A 13861-nucleotide genomic window follows, 5' to 3' on the forward strand; every position below is an offset into this window, starting at 1 on the left:
CCTTGAATGCGGATTCCGGTGCCTAAGGAAATCGCCGCCGTGCCCCTGCGGTGCCCCCTGCCCATCTTCGTCCTTCGTCCCGCCTTTGGCTGATGGCGCCACCATTTCCCGGAGCGCCGCGAGACGAGCAATAGTGAGGCGGGACAGCAAATTTTAGACTCGTTCCCCGCGCCTCTCCCCTGCATCCGTCGGGGCGCTCCAAGAGTTGGCGACGCTGCTCTGCCCCAGGCGCAGGAAGGAAGTCTCGGGGTCTCTGCAGCCTGCGCCCGCCGTGTGCAACTGCGGTGGATTGTCCGCGGCAGCCAAGCCTGCCGGGAGCGCCGGGCCGAGGGAGGGGCCGAGACGCACCCAGCGGGCTGGCAGGGGTGCGGGGACCGCGGTGGCGAGGCGGGGACCCCTGCGGCCCGCTTTCTCCAGCAGCTCTCCCCGGATGTGGTCCCGCTGCTGTGGGATGGCTGCGCTGCGAGTTTGTCTGGCAGCTTCTACTGAGCAGCTAATAGTATAACAACCCGGCTTTGATAAATCTGAACTAATTACCCCTCTTAATTAAAGTCTTTAGCAGTTGTTTCACTGTTTTGGCAAGAAAACAGGAGAGACTTGCAGTTAGAAAACACCAGAGCCCGAGCTCACAGCGGAGCTGCTGATTAACACTTGAAGCATTTCAAGGACCTGGCACCCGCCACACTTTGGTTTTCATCCATGTTTCCTCCTTGAATGGAAGTATATTCGTCTATAAACATATACACACACATAAAAACACGGAGGCTCTTTTTGCCAGCTGTGTACAAATCAGTATGTGCCTTCAGGATGCAAACAACAGATACCCTTCTGGATGGTATTGTCCTAAAGCATGATTGGTATATTACACACCTCTCCTAGATATGTTGTTTCCATTTAACTGAGCGCTACAAACGTATCAGATGGCCCCGGACAAAGACATGTTTCTGTTGGAAAACTCCACATCTTCTGTCTCTGAACTTTGTCAAATTTCATTACTTTACCAAAGTTATAACTGTTTAGAGAGACTGTCGTTTGTTCTTGGTGAATTTTTCAGATTAAACATTAGGTGATATTAACCCAGGGTTGGGCTTTTAAAGAATATGGAAGGATGAGGTTGTCAGAATAGTGATCTCTAGCTGAATAATATGAACAGAACCCTGAAGTTTGTTGATTAAATAAGCATGTTCCAAGTATTTATTTCCAACAGTCAATGAATCAATTTCCACGTGCAAGAATCAAAACCGAAATTCAAATTCATCCATAGTGAACCACCTTTCTCTAATGTGTATGTGTGTGTATGTGATCACGAATGTGGAACGTGCTTTTACAGGCACACACATCTATGCGTGTATATATAACATACACACAGTGTCTCGTTACCTCAGGGAAAGAGGAAATGATAGTAAACGATCGGCAGGCATCATGAGATAGCAGAATAACACAATGGAAATATATACAATAATAAAATTAAAATGGTGCAGCATTCCCGGGTAGGATAATACAGATCTCAATAAATACAGCAGAATTTTGTTTTTTAAAAAAACAAAACAAACACCATCTCTCCACCCGAGAGGAAGTCTTTCCAAATTAAAAAAAAAAAAATCAGAAACAAAACCCCAAATTTTCTCATAATCGTTAGTGCCTATATAGGATATAATACACAAAACCATTTAGCAGGTACATGCAAGAGGCGAAAGGCTGGGAAATGCAGAGGCTTCTGATCAGCTCTAACATACGGGGCCCAATATGCCCTGGGGTCTGCAGACAAGCTTGGATCTGCAGGACCCAGCTCTATTCCCCCGTTGCCTCAGTAGTGGGGACCCGAAAGGGGCTGGGAAGGGACTTTGGCCTTGATCACTGATGGGCCGGGTGGAGCCCGGGCTGCAGGGGCCCAGGGGGTGGCAGTGGGGGCGGCGGAGGCGGCAAGGTCGCAGGTGGCATCTGCTGAAGAGGGGGCGACGGGTCCATGCCGGGCTCCCCAGCAGACGTGCGGGCCAGCCCCAGACTGCTGTCGTGCAGCTTGCGGACGTGCTTTTTGAGGTCAAAGTTCCTGCAGAAGCCCTTGCCACACGTGGGACAGGTGAAGGGCTTCTTGTCGTTGTGAGTGTGCATGTGGAAGGTGAGATTGTAAACCTGGTGGAAAGCCTTGTTGCAGATATTGCACTTGAACTGCTTCTCCCCACTGTGGGTCAACTTGTGGTTTTTGTAATTCCCTGAAACAGACAAATGACAGGGACGTGGATCTGAAAAGAGAGCTTGAAAAGAGAGGAGTGGACTATTGGAAAGCAAGTGGAAGAGCTGGGAGAGCTCGGAGAGCAGGTGCAGGACTGCGCTCAGCGCCTGCACTTCTCTCCCCCAAGTTTATTTGTAAATACCAACAATGAGGCTGTTCCCTCCACACTTGAAAACACATTTATCAATCCAATTTTATAAAACTAGAACAAGCAGTTAGGAAATACCCCCTCAGTATATAAACCATGTCTTTCTCTAATACTTATCAGACGCACCGGTAGGAGGTTGGAATGTCAGCATATGTCCAGTAACTAGCTGCACTTTAAAAAATCGTTTGGTTTTTTTTCTAAAATACCTGGAAAAGATTAGAACCTTCAGTAAGACTACCATGAAAGGCAACACCCCCTGGGTTCTATACCTTTTTGATGAAATCCTTTGCCACAGAATTCACACACAAACGGTTTGTAGCCTGCGTGTATTCGGGTATGTGTGTTTAAAGTGGAACTTCTATTAAATGCTTTGCCACATTGGTTACATTTGTGAGGTTTTTCCTATGAGAAAGGGAAGAAAAGTGGGAAGTTAGGGTATTTTGTTATTAAGGGGAGTCCTGCAAACTCAAAAACACAGTAATTCTGTCTCTCATGCTTTTAAGCAGAACAAAGGCAAGAACATGGCATTTCCCCCTGTCCAGCTAGCACATTTCAAACTTATGCTAAAGAGTAAGAGTTTAGCAGCTATTTTTCTACAAACCGTTTGGAAGTAAATCAGGTGAAATTGAGACAGACAAACACACACCTGGGTGTGAATGATCTTGTGCCTGCACAGGGTGCTGGCTTGCCGGAAGCCCTTTCCACACACTTTGCAAACGAAGGGTCTAGCTCCTGTGTGCACTGGCATGTGACGAGTTAAGTTATAGTGTGCGTTAAAGACCTTAAAGTTAAACACAGGGAGAACAGGTTAGCCCAACAAGCACTTTGAAATCAAACCCGGTGCGGGGAGGGGGGTGGTAAGGAAATAACCTTATAGCAAATGCACACAAATAATAGCAAAATAAAATGAAATTTGAAAGTAGGGAAGGAAAGACGGAGGAAGGCAGGCAGGCGGGAAGGAAGGAAGGAAGGAAGGAAGGAAGGAAGGAAGGAAGGAAGGAAGGAAGGGTGAGAGGAAGGGAGGGAGACCTCCCTTCTACATAGTACTTGCCTTTCCACACACTTCGCAAGTGAAAACCTTGGGCTTGGTATTAGGAGAGCCTCGGCTGAAGTCAGAGGTTTTGAATGCGATTTTTTCCGACAGAAGCTGGGCGCTTTCTTTCATATAATGCTGCAGTTGAGCCTGGGACAAGTCTTTGAAAGCTACTCCCGAGGAGTACTTCTCCACCGCCGGGACCACCAGTTTATTCCTTTCAGCTAAATACGTTTTTGGCTGAGGGTGCAGAGGGGAACTGAGGAAGTAGGAGGCCACCGGGTGGATGTTAACGCCGGCCGCCGGGTGGCATGGGCCGTCACCTCGATTCAGGTAGCACAGGGCTCCCATGGCGTGGAAGGAAGAATGGTTGACCACACGCGGCCTTACCAGCTTGTACTGCTGCAGTGGCAGCGCGTCGCGAGCCAGGTCGCCCTTGAGACTGAGCGCGCAGTTGAGCAGGTCGCTGCAGCTGAACGCGGGCGCTGCGGGCGCCGCCGTCGGGGCCGCCGGAGCCTCCAGACTCGCCTTCCGCGGCTCCGAGCCAGTCATTCCTGCCTTGGAGCTCGTGTCGTACGTCACAGGCACGAAAGGGATCATGCAGGGGATCGACGAGTTAAGATGCAGGGAGTGCTTGGGGTCCCCCTTGGGCACGGCTCCCTGCAGGAAGTGGGGGACGGGCAGGGCCTTGGGCTCGGGGGTGCGCGCCATGATTCGTTCGATGGAGAAAGCCAAGGGTTTGGAGGTGCTCATCATGTTGCCCCGGGCCGGAGCAGTAGCTAACATTTTGGCAGTCGCGTTGTGGCAGGTACTGTCCATGACTGAGTCGCCAGCGTCCGTCAGCCGGGGCCAGGCTGCGCCGTCGTCCTTGTTCCCTGCTTGTCACAGACCTGCGGAGAGGAGGACGGGCACCATCACCACCAGCAGCCTCCTCCTCCTCCTCCCCAGCATCACCAGCCGAACCTGCCTGCCCAGCCCAATGGACTCCTGCCAGCCCATCGCAGAGTTCTTGGCGCACCAATGACTCGAGGACAATCACTACTTATTGCTATCAATAGAAAGTGTTGTGTCAATAACGCAGCCAAGATCTCGCCAATCGTTAACTTCCAAGAGGAGAAGGTAAACTAGATAATTGCTCAATTCGCTTCCAACAGTCAACAGGAAAACTTTTTTTTTTCCTTTGCAGTCAGTGACTACTTTTCATTGGCGAGTGAAGTTCCCCCGCCCAGAAGAGGCGGGGGCGCTCTTCGCAGAGCGGCACGCCCTCCCCTCTGCTCACAGTCTTTCGGGCGCACACCTCGCCATCCTCCCCCGCCCCTTTGCTTTTTCCTCTGTCTTTTTAATTCTCAATCTGCTTAACCAGGCTTTAAAGGCCAAGCAAATCTGAGATCAATTTTCTCGTTTAGCTCTAAGTGACATCATCTAAAATCATTGTGCAAGGGCTAAATAAGGAAACAGAGTCTAATTCAGGGGCAAACGCCAGGCTATATTTATGAAACGCCAGGCTCCAGAAAGCCACGGCCAGGAAGCCGACCGCAGCGAAATCCGAGCTTTCCCTGCACGGTTCCGCCGGGCAGACACTGGGCCCGGGTCAAAGCCGCGCCGCCTCCCCCGCAGCCCTTTTTCTAGGGCTCCTCTAGGGCGTGGGGCTCAGGAATCCCGCATCCCAGAGTCTCTGCGGCCCAAACCGAGTCTGGACCACTTGGAAGACGCCAGCAGGTAACTGGCCTCACAAAACGTCCCTGAGTATTAAAGGCCTTGGGAGGCTTGTTATGTGTTTGTGGTTTTGTAAATGCGGTGTCGTGACATAAGCTCGGGAAAGACGCACTCCAGCCACAAAGTTGAGAAGGAGTTGCAAGGAATAAGCGGTGTCACACCAAAAGAAGCCTCGGCTACTACTACAGGTCCCCCACCCCTGATATACACAGACACACACGCGCGCGCTCTTGTACCCCCACTGAGAGTCCGGAAAAAGTATTTAAGTACCTGCTCTCAGAGCTCTGTCGGAGCATTTTAAATACTGAAAGTTGAGCTGAGAAGGGAAACAACTTAGTGATTCCACCCCCAACCCCCCACGTCGGTACTGCCGGAGTCCGCACTCCTCCTTACAGCAGCGCGGGACGCAGCCAGGGTGTGTGTGCACCGCGAGGCGGCGAGCGCCCGGACCTGCGGGCGCGCGAGCGCGTGGAGACCTAGCCCCTGCAACGCCCCCTTATGCAGGCGCTCCGGGATCTGGCGCCCCGGTAAAAACTCTCCGGGAGGAGTGGTAGAGCGTTAGGACTGTTCCGGGAAGACTCCGTTGGCTGCTCCTCGGGTTGCGCGGGGTCTCGCCGCCTAGGCGGGCGCGGCTCGGAGCGCGCCGAGAACAGCGGCGCTCACGCGCCGCGTTGCTCCCCTTTGCAAGCCTGCGAACGTGCAGAGCTTAGCCCCGGGACTAGCGGCTGCGCAGCGAGGAGTCGGAGGCCGGGGGCTCGAGCCAGGAAGTGGAGGAAGAGCGCAGAGGTGCCCGCTCAGAACCTGGCGGCCTGCACGCCCCGGTGAGTGGTCGTCCGCAGCAGCCCAGAGTGCCATCTACCTGGTGAGTTACCCTCAGTGAGGGCGTGTAGAACAGGTGGTGACGGGTGCCAGACATCGGGTGGCTGTGGGTGTCTTCTCGCAAGAGCCCTGGAAAGGGTCGGCAGCGGGGGGCTGGAAGCAAGCAGGCTAGAAGCCCTGGGGTTGTTGAGCCCCTGAGGAATGCCACCCCAAAATGCGAAGTTGGACCCCAAACGGAGGAAATTAACCTCAAAATAATCCCTCCTCCCTACCCCGTTGCTCAGCCCAGGCCACTCACACAGGCTTTTCGTGAGGGTCTGCCCCGCCCCCGCCGGGCGAACGCACAGGGGTGGAAACGGCCCAGAGCCTGGGCAGGGAAGGCGCCTTGATGCCCAGCGGCAAAGCAGGGCAGCTGGGAGGGTGGTGGAGAAGCTCAGTTGCTGAGGATGTGGGGGAGGAGGCGTGAGTCCTATTGGAAGTTGAAGGCAGCCAAAGGGCTAAATGCGGAGAAAGGTCTGGATGCGACTGGCCTTAACCAGTAGGCCAGGGAAGTGCCTCATTTCAGGTCTTGGGGTGGCTTCGGGCTAGGAGGACAAAAGCAGTGGTACGGAAGTGCCGACTGAGGCGCGCGTAGGGCACTAACGCCAGTCCAGGCAGACGCGCCACACCACTTCGGAGCGGTTCTTGGCCCGGGCTCGGTCACCCAGGGTGCGCACACGCTGGAAATTTTCCCTCCTTTTGCTGCTGGGGCCTCAGAACCTGTCTCCTCTTCTTCCCTGCTCAGACAAAGAGCGCGGGACGGCTTTGCTAGGGGAAAGGCGGAGTTGGCGGTGGGGGGCGTCCCACGACAGATGGGTCGTGGTTAAGACTTTAATTGCTGCCTTTGGGGGCAGGTCAGATTTCCTTTCCTACCTGCCACTTCCCAACATCGAAAAATCCCCCTCATGCTGCACTGCTCCCAACACCGGGCCAGGTTTAAAGGAAAAAGCAAAGAAGCACGAAACGGCCTGGCTCTGGAAAGCTTTGGCGCGCCCAGCTGACTTGTACAACTCACCCGCTTCCGGAGCGTTACCTGCCTTCTTGACTGAATGCCACCAGTTTGTTTTACGTTCGTCGCGTGTCCCTCCCTCTTCCCTTTTCCCCCTCCCCCACTCCCTCCTTCTTAACGGCAAAGGAGCCTTGCTTTGACCTCAGTAAATTTCTCCTTCGGTGGACACTGAACTAAAAAGGAAAATTATTGGCTAAGGGGTATACGTGTTTTGTATAGTTAATATTTCAACTGTTTGCTTTTCACTGGTCTTTTTGGGATTTGCCTTTTTGACAAGTGTTTGAAAGTATGGTGTCATCTGAGTAACACAAATATCTCAAAGTAGCAATTATGCCCTTCCTTTAAAAACATCAGACTAATCCTGAAGAGGTGCTTTTATAAATCAAGGTCTTGATATTCCAACATTTGTTAATGAGTATTTTCTATTCAAAACCTAACCTAAAACTGTTAATTAAAAAAAAACTATTAAGTAAGGATTACCTTAAACAGAATGCAAAATGTATTTAGGAAGGGCTTCCATCTTACTGTCAAATCTGTCCAGTACGTTGGGGTTTTTTTCCAAACACATTTGAAAGATAACAAACACCACCAAGAAAAGCAGAGCATATTTGGCAAATTTCGAAGGTTCTAAAACTGTCAAATACTTTAAAATTGTTTATTAAAAGAATGCAAGAGAATCTTGTTCATTTTGTTAATGGCAAAATAGAAACTACAATTGGATTTTCTTGGAGAATCTTATAATCCCCTCTTTTTTGGCCAGAGCTGGCGATTAAGTGTCCCTCCCCTCCCAGCCACAGAAAGGCAGTATTTATTTGCCCCACTTTAAATCCTTGTGGAAGGTGAGTATTAACTGTGTGGCTTATCCTGCATGAGATGTACTGAGGAGAGCAGAGCAGTCCTTGATATGAACAGACCAGATAAACTCGAGTTAAGACCTTTTGAGAAAATAAGAAAAAGTTCTACTCCTCTAAAATAATTTAAAGTTCTCATTTTTTGCCTACAGAATCTAATTTTTATTTCAGTGCTTCCTAAACTGTGTTCTTGATTGCTCAAGTTGCATGATTTTCACAGGCTTTTTATTTACATCCCTATCACAAGCCAGTGCAGTTTTTGGTCAAAATTATTGCAATCTGAAATAAAAGGTAATATAGTGGAGCCTTCAATGACCAAATAACCCACAGTCTTTCATCTCTTATTCCTTAATAAGTCACAGAATATGTTGCATTTTTAAAAAATAAAAAAATGGATTGAGAAATATTATAACTTATCCAACATTCTGCCAAGTGCATTAATTCATCTCTGGTCATTTTTTAGGATTTTCAGGTCTTTCCAACGTCCACGACTCCTGCCTCTTCATCAAAAATAGCAGTCTGCTTTCCCTTTGCTTCTTATGAGCTACCCTGAGCTAAATGGGGCAAGATTATTATTTTGACCACCTCCCCTCCCCAGGCACTCAGACCCATCCGCAGTTCTTCCTATTTAATAAATAGCAACCTACCTTCCTTCTAGAGGAGCAAAAACATTCCTAAATTCTTCTACAGTTTTGCTCAGTCTTTATCCCGGACTGGTCTTTTGTTATTTCTTGTGGTGTGTGATGGAGGCGGGGTGTTGGAGTAGGCCCCAAACAGGAGGGTCTGCAAGGTTCAAGGAAAGAGTCTTGTTGAGTACGTCAGATTAGTTAATGAATACACAGGGAGAACTAACTTCCTAGCACATCAACAAACACTTGGGCGACAAGTTCAGATTTAAAGGTACTAATGTGCTTTTAGTTTGGAAGCAGATGTGGATTTTTTTGCTAATTTTGTAGAGCATGTGAAGGGTAGTATCACTGGTTAGTTGTAGAGAAGGGGTCAGTTAACTCAGAGCCCTCCTTTCTTTTGGGGGAGGGGAGGTCGGCAAGTGGTTCGTTGTTCATCTTTAGACCTTTGTTGTTACTACTGTTTCTTTTTTAGTAGGGCTTCGTTGCAACCTAGTGAAATTACTGTCCTCAGAACAGTATTTACATATGAAATCAGTTTGTAAAAGTAAAGGAAGAGCCCCAAAGGTGGGAGCTGTTAATGAGCCGGCAAACATTACCGACAGGGATCACCTGCCCTGGGCTTGTTCCTGCCGGTGCGCTAATGCTGGGATTTTTCTCACCCGTTCCCACAGGCCTGTGACGTGCGTTCCCTACGGACTCGACTCAGGGCTGGACTTGATGGAAAAAGAAGTTTATAAACAAGCAACCCAATTTCTCCTGCTTATTCGAGAAGCTACCTAGAAGTCAAGCTACAAAAGCCAGACAAGCTTTGCCTGCAATTTACAACGGTGTTGTTGAATCCTGGGAACTGAACAATTAGAAGAGGACGCCCCAAATATGCTCTCTTGCTCTACACTGATAGCTGGTTATGCAATTGGCTGATTAGCGTTTTTGCAGCAGTCCCCAGATAATTTTTGTGGCCAAAATAAAAACTACATTCAATCCAGCGCGATTCTTTCCTTGATACTACCCAAGAGGTTTAGAGCAGTTTTGATGTTATTTTCAAACTTTCTTCCTTATTTCCCACGAAATAAATGTCTATAATAGAAATTCAAATAATACAGAGCAGAGAATTAGATTAGAGAAATGGAGAAGCAAAAAAGGTAAATCAAAAAAATCCTCGAGCTAGAAATCTCTGAGAACCGTTTAACAATGCAGTTACCTCCCGGGCCCCGGCCGTCAGCGGCTCCCGACCGGGAGCGCCCCGCGCCGACCCGCGGCTCCCGGCCGCGGGGGCCTCCATAACCGCGGCGACCTCGGCGTCCCCCGGCCCTGGCCTCGGACGGGACCCGCGTTCCCGCTGCGGGCGCCGGCGCGGAGGTGCCCCGCCTCACTCACGATTCGTTTCCCGGAGCAGAGCCATTTAATGGAGGCCCGAAGTGAGACGGGAACGCTGACCACTCTCCCCGGCTGGACTCTCCACTACTGGTCCTGGCTCAGGAGTCCCGAACAGTTAAAATGACGTTGGCGAGGCCGAGGGCCACCGGGCCCTGTGACACTGCCTTGAAGGGGCTAGGTATGGTGACCCGAGCGGCTTAGAGGGGCCTGGGAGATGGGGCGCTCCTCCCGCAGCCCGCCGCCAGCCAGACCTCCCCGCCCGCCCCCCGCGCGGGGGCGCCGCCAGCCCGGCTCTCGCGCCCACGCGGGGCCTCCCCGGCGCCCCGACTGCCCGCGCCGCGCCGTCGCCACCCGCGTCCCTCTGACCTCCGGCCTGCACACCTTCGCCCCCCGCGGGCCTTTGGGGCGCGATCGCGCTCCTCCCTCTCCCCGCCGCACCCCCGCGGATCCCGCGGCGGCTGCGTCCCTCCCCTCCCCACCCCCAAGGCTGGGAGAGGGGGCAGTCACCAAAGGGCTTCGGGAGGGGGCGCGGATCGGGTTTAAAGACCAAGTAACAGATGGCGGAGGACTCCCGTTTGAAAAGTTTTTGAACAGAACGGTCGCTAATAGACTTGCTTTGACGACTCGGAGTGTAACTGAAGGGCCGTTTCATCTAGATGTCAAGAGAAAGAAAACAGGCCTGACGCCGTGGCACGCCCAAGGAGGAACTAGAGCATCTTTTAATAAGTTTAGCTTGTCATTTTCAGTTTCCCGGAAAACACTTTCTTAAGCCGATTTTGAACGGGGTTGGGGGGTCCCCTCTGAGTTCTACTCCAAAAACCTTTCATTGCCCATTGTCATACATTTCTGTGCCTACCCCGGGCCCCGCGAACCCTCCCTTCGGGGCCGTTTGGCTTGTGCTTAGAATTCCTGGGTATCTGCTGACGGTCCCGGGGAAAGCTAGGTCTAAGTAGATTCTTCTGTTGAAGAGCTGCCTTCAAATTTCCCCTTTGGGCCCCACCCTCCAATTTGTCCTTCCGTTCCGGTTCCCGAGCTCTCCCTGCCAAGCGCTTCTTCCTTGCTAAAAGAGGAGGAAATGGGATGGCTGTCCGCCGAGCGCGATACCCCGCGGCCACCTCCAGCTGGCTTCCACAGTCCCTGCAAGAGGCAGGGAGACGCTCAGCCACCGGCCGTCCCCCTTCTCTTGGTGCGGGTGGACCCCCTTCTGCGATACAAACTAGCCCCTCCCCGCCAGGCCCCTCTCAGACCCGCTCCCACAGGCGCTGTACACGTTTCAAGAGTTGAGATGTAAATGCCAAGAAGAGGTTTGATCCGTCTTTAAGGACTCTTACTAACTTTTACCGTGCTCAATTATTGCTGTCTTGGTTTGAATTAATTTGGAAGTCATGTTTCTTTTTCTCTCCCCTCCGTGTCCTCTTTAAGGTCATTTCACTCTCTGGCTTTCACTGACGGCGGGTCTGCCCTCATAGTTTCCCGTTAGACCCGGAGAGGAAGAGGGTACAGGAGACACCGCGGAGCGTTAAGCGCCCCGCCTCAGTGTTGACGCCGGTCAACAGGGGAGCAGCACCCCGCGGCCCGCTGTGACCTCGTGGGGCCGGCCGACTGATGTCACGAACGTGCCCGCCGCCGAGGCCCCTGGGGCCTGCTTGGCAGCCCTGAGCCCCCGCCGGGCCGCGGGGTGGGCGGTGGGGAGAGGAGCTGGGCCTGGGTACAAAGCCGGAAGAAGAAGAAGGCTGTGCATCTTTCAAAGACTGAATGGGGTCGGTTCCTGCTGCCTGTGGAGGGGAAGAAACCCCTCCTCTACCTAACCCTGTGATTCACAGCTTCTCATAAATTTACATAATACAAAGGCGTAGATGTAAACCCACAGGACAAAAATAATAATTCAACAGCACATATTCCATTTTCGCACCGTGGGCCTGGATATGTTCCCGGTGTTGGCACATTAGCTGATCTCCAAAGCTTTTTACTCGTGACGGAGAATAACTGAACTTCCACACCACTGTTGAAAGAAGAGGCAGAGAGGAAGAAAAAAAGGGAGAGAAAGAGAAATTGGCTTTAATGACGCTGATTTGGATTTCTTAGGAACGGCAAAAGAATTTAAAAAATTAAGAGCATATGCTGTGTTCAAAAGGCGGTGGGCTTGATAAAAATTGGGGTTCCTTACCTTCCAAAGGATCTCTTCCCCTTTTATTTGGCAGATACCGACGTTTTGTTTGAAAAGCAAAATCATTACCCTTTAATATTAATAGGACATTGCAATTTATTATTTCTCGAGATAAGCGAAGGCCACAACATTTCCTGGCGGAGTGACCCCAATGTCAGCCGGACTCCAACTGCCCAATTCAAATATAAGATGGAAAAGCGAAGCGCGGAAGCTATACAATACACGTGATTGCTGTCGTCGCCTTTCTAGGGTTAGTGTTTTTTCCTGTCTTTTTTCTTTTTTTTTTTTTTTCCCTGAGTTTGAACTTAGACACCCCTAGTAAATTCAAATTCTGGAACTCTCCTTGAGGCATTTTCTTAGTGATTCCCTGAGGAACGCGGGGCAAGGGCAAATCCAGCCGCAAGATCTCTGGGACCCCAGCGTCCCCTTATTTTAGCCACGATGGCCGCGCAGGAGCGCTGGGGCCCTTTGGTCTTGCGTTAGGCCCCGGCCAGTGAGTCTCGCGTCCAGCCCCGGGTGAGCAACGGCGCCCTCCTCCTATTGTTTCGGTGCGGGGGTGGGGGTGCCGGGGGTAACTGGAAATCCGCAACGCGGAAGACCGTCTTCCCCTCCTCTGTCTTCTGCCTCTTACGGTTCTCCCGGCTTCCCTTTCCTCTGCAAAGCCCCTATGCAAAACTGGCCATATTCTATAACTTGCAATCCAACCCCTCAGTAGTTTGCGGTTGTTATTTACAGTGATTTCTAGAGCTTTTAATTAAACCTGTAAGGGCAGGAACTTCAGCGGAGAAAACATCCACTTTTTCAAGTAGGCAGCAAATTATGCCCCCACCTGCCCCCCAATTGCTGCCCCATAAAAGGTAAATTGTGATCCCCTTGGCTCCTCCAGGTCCCTTACTATCCTTTTAAAGCTGGATTCTTCAATTATCCATTGAAATGGAGAACAACCAACCTTTTCCCCTTTCTAAGAAAGTTCTTCGTAAGTACTTTTACCACCAATTTGTCCAGACATTTCGAGGGCTGGAATAAAGGATGCCAGTTTCCTGCCCTGCTTTGACCTCCTCAGCCAGGGTGCCTTCGTCTGGGGAAGGCCACACAGCTAGTGGACTCCTTGTTAACCTGAACAGATGGTGGCAGTTCCCTTTGCCTTGAATTGTTTTTCTGTGAAATGGGACTAAATCAAAGCCCGCTTCATTCTTGGGAGGCTTGGAGATTGAAAAGAGATTTTAAAATAAACTACTTTACATATGAAAAGCTATCTATCATCTTGTTAAAAAGTTAGGCTATAAACTTTTCCAAAATATTCTTCAGACAACTGTATTTAAAAAACAACCCTTCTGCTCAATGATTCAGTTTCTGGTTAAATACATGGACATGTTAAAATACACAGAAAGAATCACATTTGCTAAATTATTTTTCACAACTTTGAGGATTTTTCCTTGTCGTTGGGGGCCTGCTCTCCCACATTCAGTCCTGAGGTCCCCAGGGGACACTTTCTTCTGTAGAATGATGAATTAACCTTTCACAAAAGCTTTTCAAAAATCCCAGTTTGATTAAAGCAGATTTCATCTCTTTAGAAGCAGTTAATGCATTTCTAAAATTAATCAACTTTCTGATAGACTATCCTAATTATATGAAAGAACACACCTTAGCAATCACACAATGTAACAACAACAACAACAACAACACCACAACTGGGCAGTTTGAATGAATGACAGTGAATGAAGTTCTTCAATAACTTTGAAGTGTGTTTTTAAAAAAATTATTACCGGGCGTTGGGGGTGGGGAGGATCTAACAAAGCTCTCTCTTGCCACAATCTGCGGCTACCCCAGCCTTTCCATG

At 50.5% G+C, this 13861-nt stretch overlaps 1 protein-coding gene across 2 annotated transcripts; it reads right to left on the reverse strand.

The window, feature by feature from the left end:
* Positions 1-1854: 1854 nt before the first annotated feature.
* Positions 1855-4710, reverse strand: FEZF1 (FEZ family zinc finger 1). Of its 2 annotated transcripts, XM_035021455.1 has the most exons (5): positions 3805-4710; positions 3433-3654; positions 3028-3162; positions 2651-2783; positions 1855-2213 (listed from the first exon to the last, which is right to left on the reverse strand). In XM_035021455.1, exons 1-5 carry the CDS (start codon positions 4231-4233, stop codon positions 1855-1857), a joined length of 1278 nt encoding a protein of 425 aa, XP_034877346.1. In that variant the 5' UTR covers positions 4234-4710. The 2 variants fall into 2 exon arrangements, with proteins under 2 accessions (XP_034877346.1, XP_034877345.1); XM_035021454.1 differs by having other exon boundaries at positions 3433-4710.
* Positions 4711-13861: the final 9151 nt, after the last annotated feature.

The sequence above is a fragment of the Mirounga leonina genome, unplaced genomic scaffold, assembly GCF_011800145.1.
Source record: "Mirounga leonina isolate KUSES-001 unplaced genomic scaffold, KU_Mleo_1.0 Mir_174, whole genome shotgun sequence".
Taxonomy (NCBI): domain Eukaryota; kingdom Metazoa; phylum Chordata; class Mammalia; order Carnivora; family Phocidae; genus Mirounga; species Mirounga leonina.

Coding starts and splice junctions, on each gene's coding strand:
- FEZF1 (XM_035021454.1), bottom strand. CDS start 4,233: ATGGACAGTACCTGCCACAACGCGACTGCCAAAATGTTAGCTACTGCT. Junction 3,163..3,432: donor CTTGCGAAGTGTGTGGAAAG/GCAAGTACTATG, acceptor TTTAACTTTAAG/GTCTTTAACGCACACTATAA. Junction 2,214..2,650: donor CAAAGGATTTCATCAAAAAG/GTATAGAACCCA, acceptor TGTCTGTTTCAG/GGAATTACAAAAACCACAAG.